Here is a 13,962-nt window from a genome sequence, read left to right on the forward strand (position 1 = left end):
TGTGCAAGTGTGGAGGAAGCTGAGTTGAGGGCTTTGGTTTGGGCGTTGAGTTTTTGTGTTAAAAAACAAATTACGATTGCTGATATTTATCTGGACAGCCAAGTGGTTACGGGATGGATTAAAAAGCAACAATTTTCTGGAGCTTTGGAACATCTTATTGAGGATTGTGCAATTTTAATGGAAAGAATAAATTGTCAAGCCATTGATTTCTGCCCAAGAGAGTCAAACAGGACAGCACATTCAAAGTCTCTTACATCATGTTAGTAACATGATGAGGTTAATCAAATTCACTTTTCAAACAGAAAAAATCTTAATTATAAAAAAAGAGCAGGTTAACGCCATTGAATTAACGCAGAAGACTTTGAATTTTATAAACATAAGCAAATAAAATAACAAGAGGTTAATGTATAGCGGTATTAATTATGCTTACTTGTAAGAAAAGCGAGCGAGAATATCGTCACTTTTTAACAAGTCAGAGTGGTAGAAGGCAGGGGGATTAGCCTTGTTACCTCCACTGAAGGCTTAAAACTTTTAGACGCTAACCAAGAAAAAACAGGGGAAGCTAATAAATCGTTCGTGTTCTAATGTAAAGCGGTAATATCCAATGCAGCTTTCTCATTATGGTACCTTTTAAATCACAGACCCACGCTGACCTTTAGGAAACCCCGCTCTCCAAGCTTTCTTCCTGTTTCAAAGTTGGTGCTCCTTAGATTGCTCTGTGCGACTGTGCCTCTGTTTGAAAGTTTGTGGTCCTTGCAGGCTATATTAATTTAATCTCATTGGAGTCTTAGGCATCTAAATATATGCTTGATAGAATTTACCTAGTGCCCTTTGGGCAAAAGGTGGAGGCTAGACAAAGCCCATGATCCAGGTCCATTCTAATTTCTTTAGTTGGCAACTCTCCTTATACAAATTTGTTGAGCTGATGAAATTTTTGCAAAATTCATGACAATGGATTCAGATTTTTTTTTTTTTAGGAAAGCTCACTTTCTGAGAGAGCATAGTGGACTCCTCGGTCTCAACAAGCTGTTCTAATCCCCCATCTACGAAGATAAAACGAAATAACATCTCCCATTGTTTTGTTGAAAAAGTGTTGTAATTTTATGGATGTACATTCAAACCAAAAAAAAAAAAAACTGTGAAATTAAAAAAAAAAGAAGAAAGAAAGGAAGATGCACCCACTATTTAATCACCGAGGTGACAAATTTGAAATTGTAACCTCATTAACAGAACAGATTCTATCATTTGAAGTGGGTTCAGTTGGTTTTGCAACAACACGTCCAATAGAAAATGCAGGTTCTGTTGGTCGAGGAATTGGTATGATCTCGCTCCCCAACATGACAACCACAGATGACATGCTCGGTCTGTCTGCCGGGTCTTCTTGCACGCATAATAGCCCAATATGGATGCATTTAAGCACCTCAGCGGCAACACATGACTGCACCAAGTGCCGATCTATTAGCTCCATTCCTATACCTTTAGACCATAGTTTCCATGCCTACAATTGTTACTTAAAATTAGCATGGCGGAGATTTATCTAATCTTTGAAGAGAAAGAAAGGATAAAAACGTACAAAAGTCAAGAGGCTTTCACCACACTCTTACAGATGAAAACCATTATTCCTTTTCCCACTTATGATCTCCAGCAAAAGAACTCCAAAACTGAAAACATCAGATTTGATAGAAAAAAGTCCTTCCATAGCATATTCGGGTGCCATGTATCCACTGTTTCAGTTCATAAGAAGCAATGAAGAAAAGATAAACGATAGAGTTAGATGATCCATAGAAAATTTTAGAAACAGAGAATCAATATTAGATATGAACATCCAACATTGTGCTACTATGAATCAATATTAATCAGATGCCTCAATGATGAATTGTTTGTGGCTTGGTTGTAATCAAGAGGGATGATATGTCAAAAAAGAATAATAAAAAAATGTCAAACTACAAAAGGTATATAACCCCATAAGCTTAAGAGGGAATCAGTTGAGAAGAATATGTAGACTTACTATGTTCCAACTACTCTATTTGTATTTGCTTGGTTTTGATCTCCACCAAAAATTCTTGCCAAACCAAAGTCTGAAATTTTGGGATTCATCTTATGATCAAGTAAAACATTACTTGCTTTAAGATCTCTGTGGATAATTCTAAGTTGAGAGTCCTCATGTAGATACATGATACCTCGAGCGATTCCTTTAATAATGTTGAATCGTTTTTGCCAAGACAGTTTCACAGCCATGCTTGAATCTAATAACAGGCCAAAAATAAAAAAAGGAAGGAGGGGGGCGTGATGCAAAAGCCAATGACCAGTTAAGTTTTTCACCCTTCATTTACAAAGCAGTATTGTTAGGTAAAAAGTTCAAGGTTGAAGGATCAAACCAAACAGGAAAACATCAAGGCTTCTGTTGGGCATGAATTCATATACCAGCAACTTTTCGTTTTTCTCTAAGCAACATCCTAAGAGCCTTACGAGATTTCTATGCTGTAATCTGGCAATTAACATGACTTCATTCTTGAACTCAAGCAGCCCTTGACCGGAAGTTCTTGAGAGCCTTTTAACTGCAATTTCTTTACCATCTGCTAGTGTACCCTAGAAAAATTGATTTAAGTTATGTAAAATATCCCATGTCAACTGCAAAATGCCTCAGGACTTTGAAATATTAACATACTTTGTTCACTCATATCAGTCTCTAATCATGCATTAACTCATAAAAATTCCTAACTATAATTACCTTGCACACAGGGCCAAATCCACCTTCCCCGAGCTTATTTTCATCACAGAAGTGATTTGTCGCAGCATGTAACATATCCAATTGAATCGAAGGAAACTCTTGAGATCTCGACACATTTTCTCCACTAAAATTTTCGCTTGAGTGCTCATTGGGAATACTTCCCCGTACCAAGTCCAGTAATTGAACTTCTTGACTATTTTCTTTATCCTCTTTAATAAAACCAAAATGTGATTAACATGACAATATAACACAAATTTATAACGCTAAGCCAAGATTAATCCCGTGCATACCCTGAATGTTTCTCCTTCTCCAGATGAAGAAACCGCAGGCAGAAAATAATGCTAGCCCAAGAGTCGCTGATAAACTTGCACCAAGCGGAATCCAAGTTGATTTCTTTTGTGTTTTTTCTTCTGATTAAGGGAACATATTCTTAAATCAGCTCATTGTTATTCTCATCAATATAGGGACTGGGCTTTTGCTAATAGGCGAAAATGCTCTTTGCACAGACAAATGTATGCATCCACCCCACCATCAATCATATGCACCCCCATAAGAATCTTGATTACAAGACCATAGCGATATTGAATGTGCGCTTCTGGTATGCGAATTGCGAAGTGCTTGGGGATTATATATAATGTTTTTCTTTTCATTAATTACAAAACAAACACAACTGACGATCCTACATTTTCAATAATTAGTTCACAACCACGAAACATCAGTTGCAGCGTTATTAAAACATTGATTTATAAAGTAAAAATTATAAAATAGAAAACCAAACACATCATTTTATCTCTAAAATTGTGTCATTTATAAAGTAAATGAAAATATAAAATGAAAGAAGTATTAATTATAATTAAGTATAATATAATTTATATAAATGTCATAATAAATTTTTATATTCTGTAATATGTACGTATTAAGTAGAATTCCTGACCCGAATTGAAAAATAAAAACGTAAAAACTAAAAATAGTTTGATACTCTACCTTTTGTTGACCGATCACCCGGGGGTGATTGTAGAGGCGAAACAGCAGCTGTAACATAAAAAGGGAGAAGCATGACTCAAACCGTAAGTTACAGCAAAGAACCCGGCATCCCCTCTCCCCAATGCAGCAACCATTAATTATTAAAGCTTAAAGCTTGATTATTCATTATAGTTAGTCAACAGTTATCTACAAATATGAAAAGTTATAATTATTTTTACATAATTAAAAATAAAAACAATATTATAATTTAATTTAACTAAAAAATAATAACAATATATTTTTATTCAACATTCATCGACTTAAAAAAATTATAAAAACAATATTATAATTTAATTTAACTAAATAATAATTGCATTTTCAATTATGATTGAATGACTACATGCGAAAGAAAGTTGTTCTATTTTTTTTTCAGATATGTTTTCTTCACATAATTTGCTTCTTTTAGTTTATGGTGTGTTTGTTTTTTCTTTGATGCTGTCACAATATAGAGGATAGGGGCATCCTTTCATCTTTGATAATTTTTTCTATCTCAGTTTGCTCTACTTATTTTTTGTTTCATGATGTGGGGTCCTTTTTGACAAGAGTCATCTTGTTTTAGTCTATTTAACCGACAGCGTCACTGCTCTTCTTGAGTAGCAGTTATTACTTTTTGTAATTCTTTTCATTATCAATGAAATCTTTGATTGGTTGAGCAAAAAAAAAAAAAGTCTAAGTCTACTCCCATTAAAGCTTTAGTCCTAGTTACCATTAGTTTTTCGATTTAAACATTGTACTTTTGTTTTTCATTTTTCAATTTCAAAATGTAAGATTATGCCCCATATTGCATAAACTTTATAAACATTAATTATTATCATTATAATATAATTGGTTATATATTTTTCCCATTTAAAAAAAAGTTTACTTTTTCTCTTCTCTAAAATTAAAAAGATATATTTACATAAAAGTTTTGGAGTTTTAATATGTTAGTATTCTTCTACAGATAATTTAGTCATTCAAACATAATTTTGATAAATAAAGTAAACACTTGAACATTAAAAGATAAAATGGCAAGATAAACAAAAAAAAAGGCAAGATTTAAGTAAACTTTCTTAATTAAGTAAAATTTGGTAAAGTTCTTATGAAAGTTAAAATTGAGTATTAAAACAGATATATCAAAATTAAAACAACTTTCTTTTTATTTTTTAAGTTGATAAATATTGAATAAAAAATATTTTTATTATTTAATTAAATTAGATTATGATATTTTTTATTTTTTTAATTATTTGAGAATAATTTTGACTTTTCATATTTCTAACATAACTGTTGATTAATGGTAATGAATGGTCAAAAGGACTAACAATGTAATTTGAAACAAGATGAGCCGAAGTGTACCATTGAAGGGGTTTTGTATTTTACCCGGAAAGGAGTAATAAATACAAAAATGATTAATTTTCTCATGCTTAGAAAATAATTATTTCTTCCATTTCAAATTAAATAAAAATTTTTTATGTCACTTTAAAAGTAAATTTTGTAAAATAAAGAAATAACTACTTCATTCTTAAAACTTTGAGCAATTTAAGAGGTGGAGATTCACTAAAAAATGTCACAATTAGCACATGGGACCCTGTGGTATTTTTTTAATTAAAACCCTATAGATATTTTTTTTCTTGATTAGTAGCTTGTGGATAACATCTATTCCCATGAGGAGTTAGGTTATTAATTTTTCAATACAATTACATAATAATACTTTAAAATGTGAACAAATGAGCTAACTTTGATTGAAGGCATTTTGATAATTTTACTGTCAAGATTAACACCTAAACTCTTGTGAGAATAGAGATTGTCACAAGATATTAATTGAGAAAAAAATATATCCACGAGATGCTAATTAAGAAAAAAAAAATCACAAAATGTTACATGAAAAAATTGAAATAACAAGAAATGTAAATAAAATTTATCCCAATTTTCATATTATGTAATTTGTCCTTATTAACTAGAATCCTAACCTAGAAATGGAATTCCTTGATATATACTCCACTTTTTGTTGACCAATCATCTGTTAAACATTAGTTATAGTTTCATTGGAACACTAATTTCAGGTAGGACCTTTTAACTTTTATGTGACCTTAAAGAGTAAAATTTGTGAAGTAAAAATCAAAATACTTGATTTCATCTCTAAAACTTTATGTTATTTGAAAAGTGGACATACAATTATAAAGATAATAAGAGTATTAATTATAACTAGGCATAATAAATGTCACAATAAAATTTTTATATTCTATAATATGTGCTTATTAACTAGAAATCCTGATCCGAATTGAAAAATTACTTTGATACTCTACCTTCTGTTGACTGATTATCCGAGGGTGATTGCGGAGGCGGAATAGCAGGTGCTGCATCAGAAAAGGGGTAAGACTCAAACCTTAAGTTACAGCTGGGTAGGAGAACCCGGCAACCGTTCTTCCCAGTGCAGCAACCTCGAATCTTTCTCGTTGCCCCTTCTAGACAATCATTGCAGTCTTGCTTAGACAAATCAGGTGTGCACTGCACAAGAGCGTACAACATTTGATAAGCACCGTGCGATGAGTTATCTGCTGCATACTTGAGAAGAGTACCCCCTGCTGCTGCTCTACTACGCAGATTATCCACCAACATTACCACTTCTTGAATGTACGCATCACGATCACCAATCACATCATTTAAATCGTATATACAAGCTTCAGGAGAAAGTTCCAATCTTTCAGAGATGTCTCTGCTTGAGTAGCGTAACATGCAAAACTCAGACCATCCAATGGCCTCTTTGTAGCGAGGACAACGCTGCTTCATCTCAGAAATAGTGTCATTGAGACAACTAGTGCAAACATTTAGCTTAACATCTCCCCTACAAAGTGCAATGGCGTTGACTTCGCCAAATTTACTGTGAAAAAACCCAGAATTCAATTTTGTAGTAGAGGAGATTTCGGTGAAGAGGCTACTGAGGTCGCGTTCGTAGGCACTATTAGCTGTGTAATTTCCTGTATTATTTGCGCATCTAGACTCGAAGTAAGGATCAAAGGCAATGGTAAGAGTAACAAGGGATGTGAGCCCTGGAAAGAAGAATATCAGAAACAGTTTTCTTGAAGATTCCGTTGCCATTTTGTCTCGTGACCTGCAGTACAAAAAGAATATATCGTAGTATCTCGTCGGAATTCACCTACCATCCAGTCAGTTGTTGAATAATTTTTTTAAAGATGAGTTAAATGAAATAATACATTAATTTTTTTAAAGATGAGTTAATTGACTTAATTGGAGGAGACCTTTGAAGCCCAGTGGAGCTTGAACCCATTTAAAGTAGTGGATTAGTTACAACCCAATAGATATTGGATTTATTCATTAAATAATGGTTTGGGCTTGAGTTATTGAAAGTGGTTATTTAATTTTTTGTTTAAGTGTTATAATAGTTTTATTATTTTTGGTGTTGTTTGAAATTTATGCATATGAAAAACAAAACATATGAAAGCTAAAAATGAAAATCTTTAATACAATAGCACATTTTTTTTAATACAATAGTTTTATTATTTTTTATGTTTTAAAAAACATAAAAAAGTGCTATTAAAAATATTTTTAGTAGCACAGTTTAAAAATGTGCTGTCGTAGGTTAAATTTGTTGTAGTGCCAGTTTGATTTTTTTTGTTTCTTTTCTTCTGAATTATAAGGGCCTATAATATTTGTCACCCACATTAATAAAAATTAAGAAGTGCAAGGACCTATTGTATATAGTACAATAGAAACACAAAAAAAAAAAATCTTTGAAAGATATTGACAAAATTAAAAAAAAAAAGGAAAAGATAGAGTGCCTTAAAATTGAAGCTGGGCTAATTAATTAGTCTTTGCATATATTCATAAATAAAAGCCAATACTTTAAACATATGAAAATCCAATGTGAGTTACTATTATCTTTAAGTACTCTTTCCGTCTCATATATATATATAATTAATATTTGATTTTGATTTTGCATAAAATTTACAAAATTTTAAGTTGAATTTATATTTTAATTGATTATAATATTTTTTTCCCAAACTACCTTTAGCTTGACAAAAAGAAAAGAAGTGTTAATAGTTATAATTAAGAGGTAATAAGAGAAAGTAAAAAAATTTTCTTTTGACTTTTCAAGCGAGATATTAATTTGAAACAATGAAAGATACACACAGACATTATTTAAAGTTAAAAAAACAGAAAAATGATTAAATATATAATATCAAACTTAAAGAAAATAATTACTCTTTCTGTTTCTCAAATTATAATTAGGCATGATATAAATGTCACCATAAATTTTTATCATCTGTAGTCTCTCCTTTTCAACCAGAATTCCTGACCCAGAATTAAAAAGGCGTAAAAATACGTCGATACTCCACCTTTTGGTGACCGCTCATCCGGCGGTGGTTGTGGGTTCGGAACAGCAACTGCAGCATCAAAAAAGGGATATGTCTCAAACCTTAAGTAACACCTGGGTCTAAAAGCCATGCCTTCTGTCGTCTCAATGCAGCAATCCCTCATCTCTGCCATTGCCGTTGTTAGACAAGCATTGCACTCTCCCTCTGTCAAATCAGGAGTGCACTGCACAAGAGCGAACAACGATTGACTGACATTCAGCGATGAGTTACCTGCTGCATACTTGAGAAGACTACCCCCTGCTGCTGCTCGACTACTCAGGTCATTCAACAACTTTCCGTGTACTTCAAAGAACTGAAGCTCATCAGTTTTCAATAGATACTCCGTTTTACATCGACAACTTACAGGAGAATTTTCCAATCTTCCAGAGATGTTTCTGCTTGAGTAGTGTATCATACAATGCCCAGACCATCCAATAGCCTCTTTGTTTTGAGGACAATTTTGCTTGATCTGAGAAAGAGTTTCATTGAGACAACGAGTGCAATCATCTAGCTTAATATCTCCTCTGCAAAGTGCAAGGGCGTCGACTTCGCCGAAGTACTGACTGTAAAAAAACCCATAGTTCGGTTTTGTAATAGAGGAGATTTCGTTGAAGAGGCCATTGAGATCGCGTTCGTAGGCACTGTTAGCTGTGTAGTTCCCTGTGTCTTGTACGCAGCTAAACGAGAAGAAACGGTCAACGGCAAACGTAAGAGTAACAAGGTATGTGAGCCATGGAAAGAAGCAGATGAGAAACAGGATTCTAGAAGATTCCGTTGCCATTTTCTCTCGTGACCTGAAGTACAAAAAGAAATCGTTTAATATTACAATCTCGTCGGAATTCACCGACAAAACAGTCAATTGTTGAATAAATTTTTTTAAAGATGTGTTCAATGAAATAATACATTAATTTAAGAGCATTTAAAAAGAAAAAAAAAACAAACAAACAAACCTTTTATTATGAAAGCAAGAGTGAGGGCATGCCTGAAAAACAAATTATAGAGAAAATTTCAGGGATCTTGAGGTTCTACCCAATATATGCTATCATCCTTCATCAGATTTAGCATAAAATTTTTCAGATATCTTCAAAAAATCAACCAATGAACATTGTTGCATTTCGGTGAATGTGGTTGTATTTCGGTGACCGGACCTACCATTGACTGACAAACTAAAGAAAGATAAATGCAGTCCCTTTCCAGGAAACCACACTAGTCACTTAAATATCTCTCAATATTATTTCTAACATTTCGAGAAAATGCATTTGAATTTTTCTTTCTTTTTGTTAATTGATTAATTTTGGTAAGGCAAAATTTTCCAGATTCTAGAGATTCAAGATATGAAGGCAACAAAGAATCGAAAGCTTCAGGGTGTGACTTTAAAATCGAAAGTGCTGGGGAATTTCTAAAGTGAAATTTCCTTCTTCTTTTTTTTTTGAAAAATAATATTAAGATTTCTGTCAAACTTCTTACAAAATTAATCCATCCAAGTGGATGAGTATTTCACATCAGCAATCTAAAATCGCTCCACACAGATCCAATGGATGCAAGTTAAAGTAGTGTACCTTTCCATGAAACTACACAAGTCAGTGACAGTTTTTTTGGGGCAAGCGAAATTTTCCACACCCAAGAAAAAGTTCAAGTTTTGAAAGCAACCAATAGTCGTAAGCTTCACGGTGTGACTGTAACCAATCGTTATTTTATAATTTGATTTGTGAAATAGAATAAAAGTGGAATACTATTAGGAAAGGTATAATATTTTTTAAAAAATAAATTATTTTATAAAATTTAAATAAATATTTATTTTTTATTATATTTAATCAAATTTTTACATTTTATTTCAAATCAAATAAGCTCTTGTTACCGACGATTGATTAATTGTTATTAATCAAAATGTTACTTGTTATTTTTATGTCCATATAATATTGAAATGGCATTAAAGTTGAGAGTAAAAAACATCACATGATCTTATAATTATGCTACATTAGTATAACAAGTCATTATTTACTATAAAATATTAATATGTCACATCAATATATAGAATAAAGATTTATTTAAATTTTTTTGAATAATTCAAAAAAAAATTTAAGTATTATGCAATTAAGATATTTGATTAGCTCAAAGCATGTAAAAGAATAAGTAAAAAAAAGTACAAAAATACCATTTCAGTGATGTTCAATACTTCTCTCAATGTAACTAGCGTACACATAAATAGGCCGTTGACCCGAGACAAGTAAATAGCATACACATAAAAATCAATGCAATCCCGCACTTAGATTTAAACCACATAAATAAAACTCATAGCTTAGCCAATTTTATCAGATATTATTTTACTTGTTTTAAATTTTCAGAATAGTCAGAAATCTAAAAATCCAAAGAAAATATGAAATTTCTGTCAAAGCAAGGCATCCTTGGACTTCCAACGGTCAATCATCTAGGTTCAATATTTGAAATCGTTAAACCATTGACAGAGCAACTTTGGGCCTGCGTCTGATGATGCTCACCCAATCTTCGCACAGAGAAGGCAGGTTGTTGCGGTTGGCTTAATGTCACAGTTTCACCTTTCAACATTACCACAACAGATGGCATGGAAGGCCTGTTGAATGCATCTTCTTCGACACACAAAAGTCCGATATGGATGAATCTTAAGAATTCATCTGGGCATCCATCGGTTAATAATGGGTCCATCAATTCCAATGCATTCCCTTCATTCCATAGATGCCATGCCTGCATCAATATCCAATGTTGTTACAAACTTTTTTTGCAGTGCTAATACATTGAAGAGAAATGCAAGTAATTTAGCTAGAAAAATAGTTACATATGCTACTAGGCTTGGGACGCGTTTTGATTGATGAAAGCCTGCATTCCTTCTGCCAGTAATTATCTCAAGCAAGAGTACCCCAAAGCTGAAAACGTCAGACTTAATCGAATATAATCCCTCCATGGCATACTCTGGAGCCATATATCCACTACGGCACAAACACAGCTAGATTTAGAAACAGTATCAATAAGCTTGGAAAAATAAGTATTGAGCAGATATGGCTATGTGATTTGGCAGAGTGGTATGCTCTTCACTGGAATCCATGGCATGGTAAAGCATTTATCTTGACAATCTTGCTGACTTAAGGAAATGAATTGAAATTACAAGAGCCGCTTACTATGTTCCGACTATTCTAGCTGTATTAGCTTCGCTATCTGCCCCTGCAAAGATTCTTGCCATTCCAAAATCTGAGATTTTTGGGTTCATGTCACAATCCAGTAACACATTACTAGCTTTTATGTCCCTATGGATGATCCTAAGTCGTGAATACTCGTGTAGATAAAGAATTCCCCTTGCAATTCCATTAATAATGTTAAGACGTCTGCTCCAATTGAGTTGTGCACGTTTCTTTGAATCTGATGCAAAAACAAGTTTTAGGCAAACACTCTGAGATGTTAATTAGATTCAAGGGATCAAAACAAAGAGCTGAAAGCAAATGTGGAGTTAAGAACAGACCAAAGAGGACCACATCAAGGCTGCTGTTGGGCATAAATTCATAAACAAGCAACTTTTCCTGCTGATCCACACAGAAACCCAGAAGCCGGACAAGGTTTTTGTGCTGAAGTTTCAAAATCAGTAGGACTTCATTTGTGAACTCCAGAGTGCCCTGCTCAGAGAAGCTTGAAAGCCTCTTGACAGCTACTTCCTTTCCATCAGGCAGTACACCCTAAAGTGAACAAACTTGTTTTCATTTAAATTTCAGAAGAGGCACATTGCAAGGTTTAATTTTTGATTAAGATGTCAATAATGAAATTTGTTAAGTATTTGATAGAAATTTCTCTTACCTTGTAAACAGGTCCAAAACCACCTTGTCCCAGCAGCTTTGAATCAGAGAACTTATCAGTAGCTGAGTTTATGGTTGCCAAATCAAAATAAGAGTCATGAGCCCTTAGCTCATCTAAACCTTCGAAGTACTGGTTCTGCAAATCTGTGTTCTCAGGGTCGCCAATATTGTGTATTTGCATTTGATTCCTCAGAATTTTTTCCTTCCCTGGGATATGAAAACAAAGAGTAAAAGTTTGCATCTAAAAGCTTCGGAAGAGGAGAAAAGGAATGCTTGGATTTGAGAGGATAACTTTTGATTGCGATGCTTACCTTTTCCAGTTCCTTTCTTCCTTGCAACACAATATATGGTGGAAGCCAGTAGAAGTATCACTAAAACCGCTGATCCAATTGTAAGAACTACAATCATCCATATTTTCCTTCCACCGCCTGAATTTGAGGGAGCAAATACTAGTATCACTTTCAGAGGATTTTATTTTTTTATTTATTTATGAAGAGATTCATGTAACCAATTCTTAAATTGAAATAAATTTGCTTACCTCCTTCCTTTTTTGTGGAAACAGAGGAGTCTTTGGCGCCTTCATAAAAGGCATATAACTCATACCTAAGATAGCAGCTGCGGCTAAGAAGTCGCGCTCCACGGGAAGCATAGCACTCAGAAGAAACATCTTTAATGGCAGCCTCAAGGCATTTGCTACAGTTATCTGGGGATAAGTCTCGGGTGCACTGCACCATAGCATACAAGGTGTCATCTCCTGTATATGGTTCTCCTCCAGCAGCATACATATTTGCTGAAGAATTGAAAGCTGCCCTTTTGGTAAGATCTCGCAGCTTGTTCTCTACAATAGATTGGAAGTGTACAGGATCAGAGATGTTAATAACATTATCTTGGAAAAAATTGTCTGCTACATTCAATCGGCCAAAAAAATTAATATCTGAGTAGCGCAATTGGCAATATTCCTCCCATACGACTGCTTCCGTTCTGTTTCGACAAAGATTCACGATAGCCTGCGATGCAGCAGAGATGCAGGCTTGGCAGGTGTCATATGGAACATAGTCGAGGCACATGTACTGACCATAAACTCTATCCGTGCCATTCCCATAAGAGGTGTTGTTGTATTTGGAGATAGAAGCCTGTGAGTGTAGTAAAGAAAGGAGATTGTTGAGATTATTTTGAAATGAACTATTCAACAAATTATTGCTAGTGTTGTTTGAACAATGTGCGTAGGGAGGATCAGCAAGAGCAAGATCATGAAGACCAAATAGAAAAGAACAAAGCAAAAGCAAAAGCAAACGAATGGTTTTTGTAGAACTAGAATGACCCATATCTTGTCTCACCAGTTTCTGCAACACCGCAATATTGGCTCAACTGCAGCTTAACCTTCAGGTGTATACCTTAAATATTGCTATGAGATAGAAATCCTGACAAGCAGTTTCTGGTGAGCAAGAACTGTCAAGTGAAAGTCAAATCAAGTGCACCCGTAGATGAATTTCTTAATAATATACTGGGAAACTATGAGGAAATGCAATAAATTGACAAGAATGTGGAAAAAAAAACCAATGGACACACTTAAACAATGACTGCGACATTTTGGGGTACAAGTGAAGCCAACACGCAGTTGATTATTTGCTAATAAGCAAATGGAAAATTCAAGAAAAAAAGAAGGCAGAATCACTAAATCATGCTACAAGTTAAGGCAGATAAATTGAATGCTGGTCAAGTTTGCTACACTTTGTGTTAGTTCCTGGAAGGTGCTTTCCGCCCTTTCACCACTTTAAGCCCGACGATGTACTGGATACCTTGACCTGACCAGAACCCTCTATCAGCCTGCTGCCCATTTACCGGTTTCAAGTAGTACTGCTACTATTAATTATGTCTTGCATACATGTGAGACAAAATTTACTGAAACTCAGATAATAAATGTCATGCATTAATGTGTTGAAAGATGTAATCGTTAATCTTCTTTAATTAAGGCATTTTCTCGTAATTAAGGTGATTTGATAGTTTTTTTTACCTTATTTAGCTGGAAGCAAACAAT

At 33.8% G+C, this 13,962-nt stretch overlaps 1 protein-coding gene across 1 annotated transcript; it reads right to left on the bottom strand.

The window, feature by feature from the left end:
* On the bottom strand, positions 1,190–13,249 carry LOC18597073. Its single transcript, XM_018122872.1, is given in 16 exon segments — positions 1,190–1,498; positions 1,574–1,724; positions 2,009–2,246; positions 2,379–2,589; positions 2,732–2,940; positions 3,022–3,141; positions 3,716–3,763; positions 6,037–6,842; positions 9,057–9,100; positions 10,534–10,827; positions 10,919–11,069; positions 11,259–11,496; positions 11,597–11,807; positions 11,926–12,131; positions 12,236–12,352; positions 12,463–13,249. Coding segments are annotated over 16 exon segments (4,140 nt in total).

The sequence above is a fragment of the Theobroma cacao genome, chromosome 6 (genome assembly GCF_000208745.1).
Source record: "Theobroma cacao cultivar B97-61/B2 chromosome 6, Criollo_cocoa_genome_V2, whole genome shotgun sequence".
In the NCBI taxonomy this organism is placed as follows: Eukaryota; Viridiplantae; Streptophyta; class Magnoliopsida; order Malvales; family Malvaceae; genus Theobroma; species Theobroma cacao.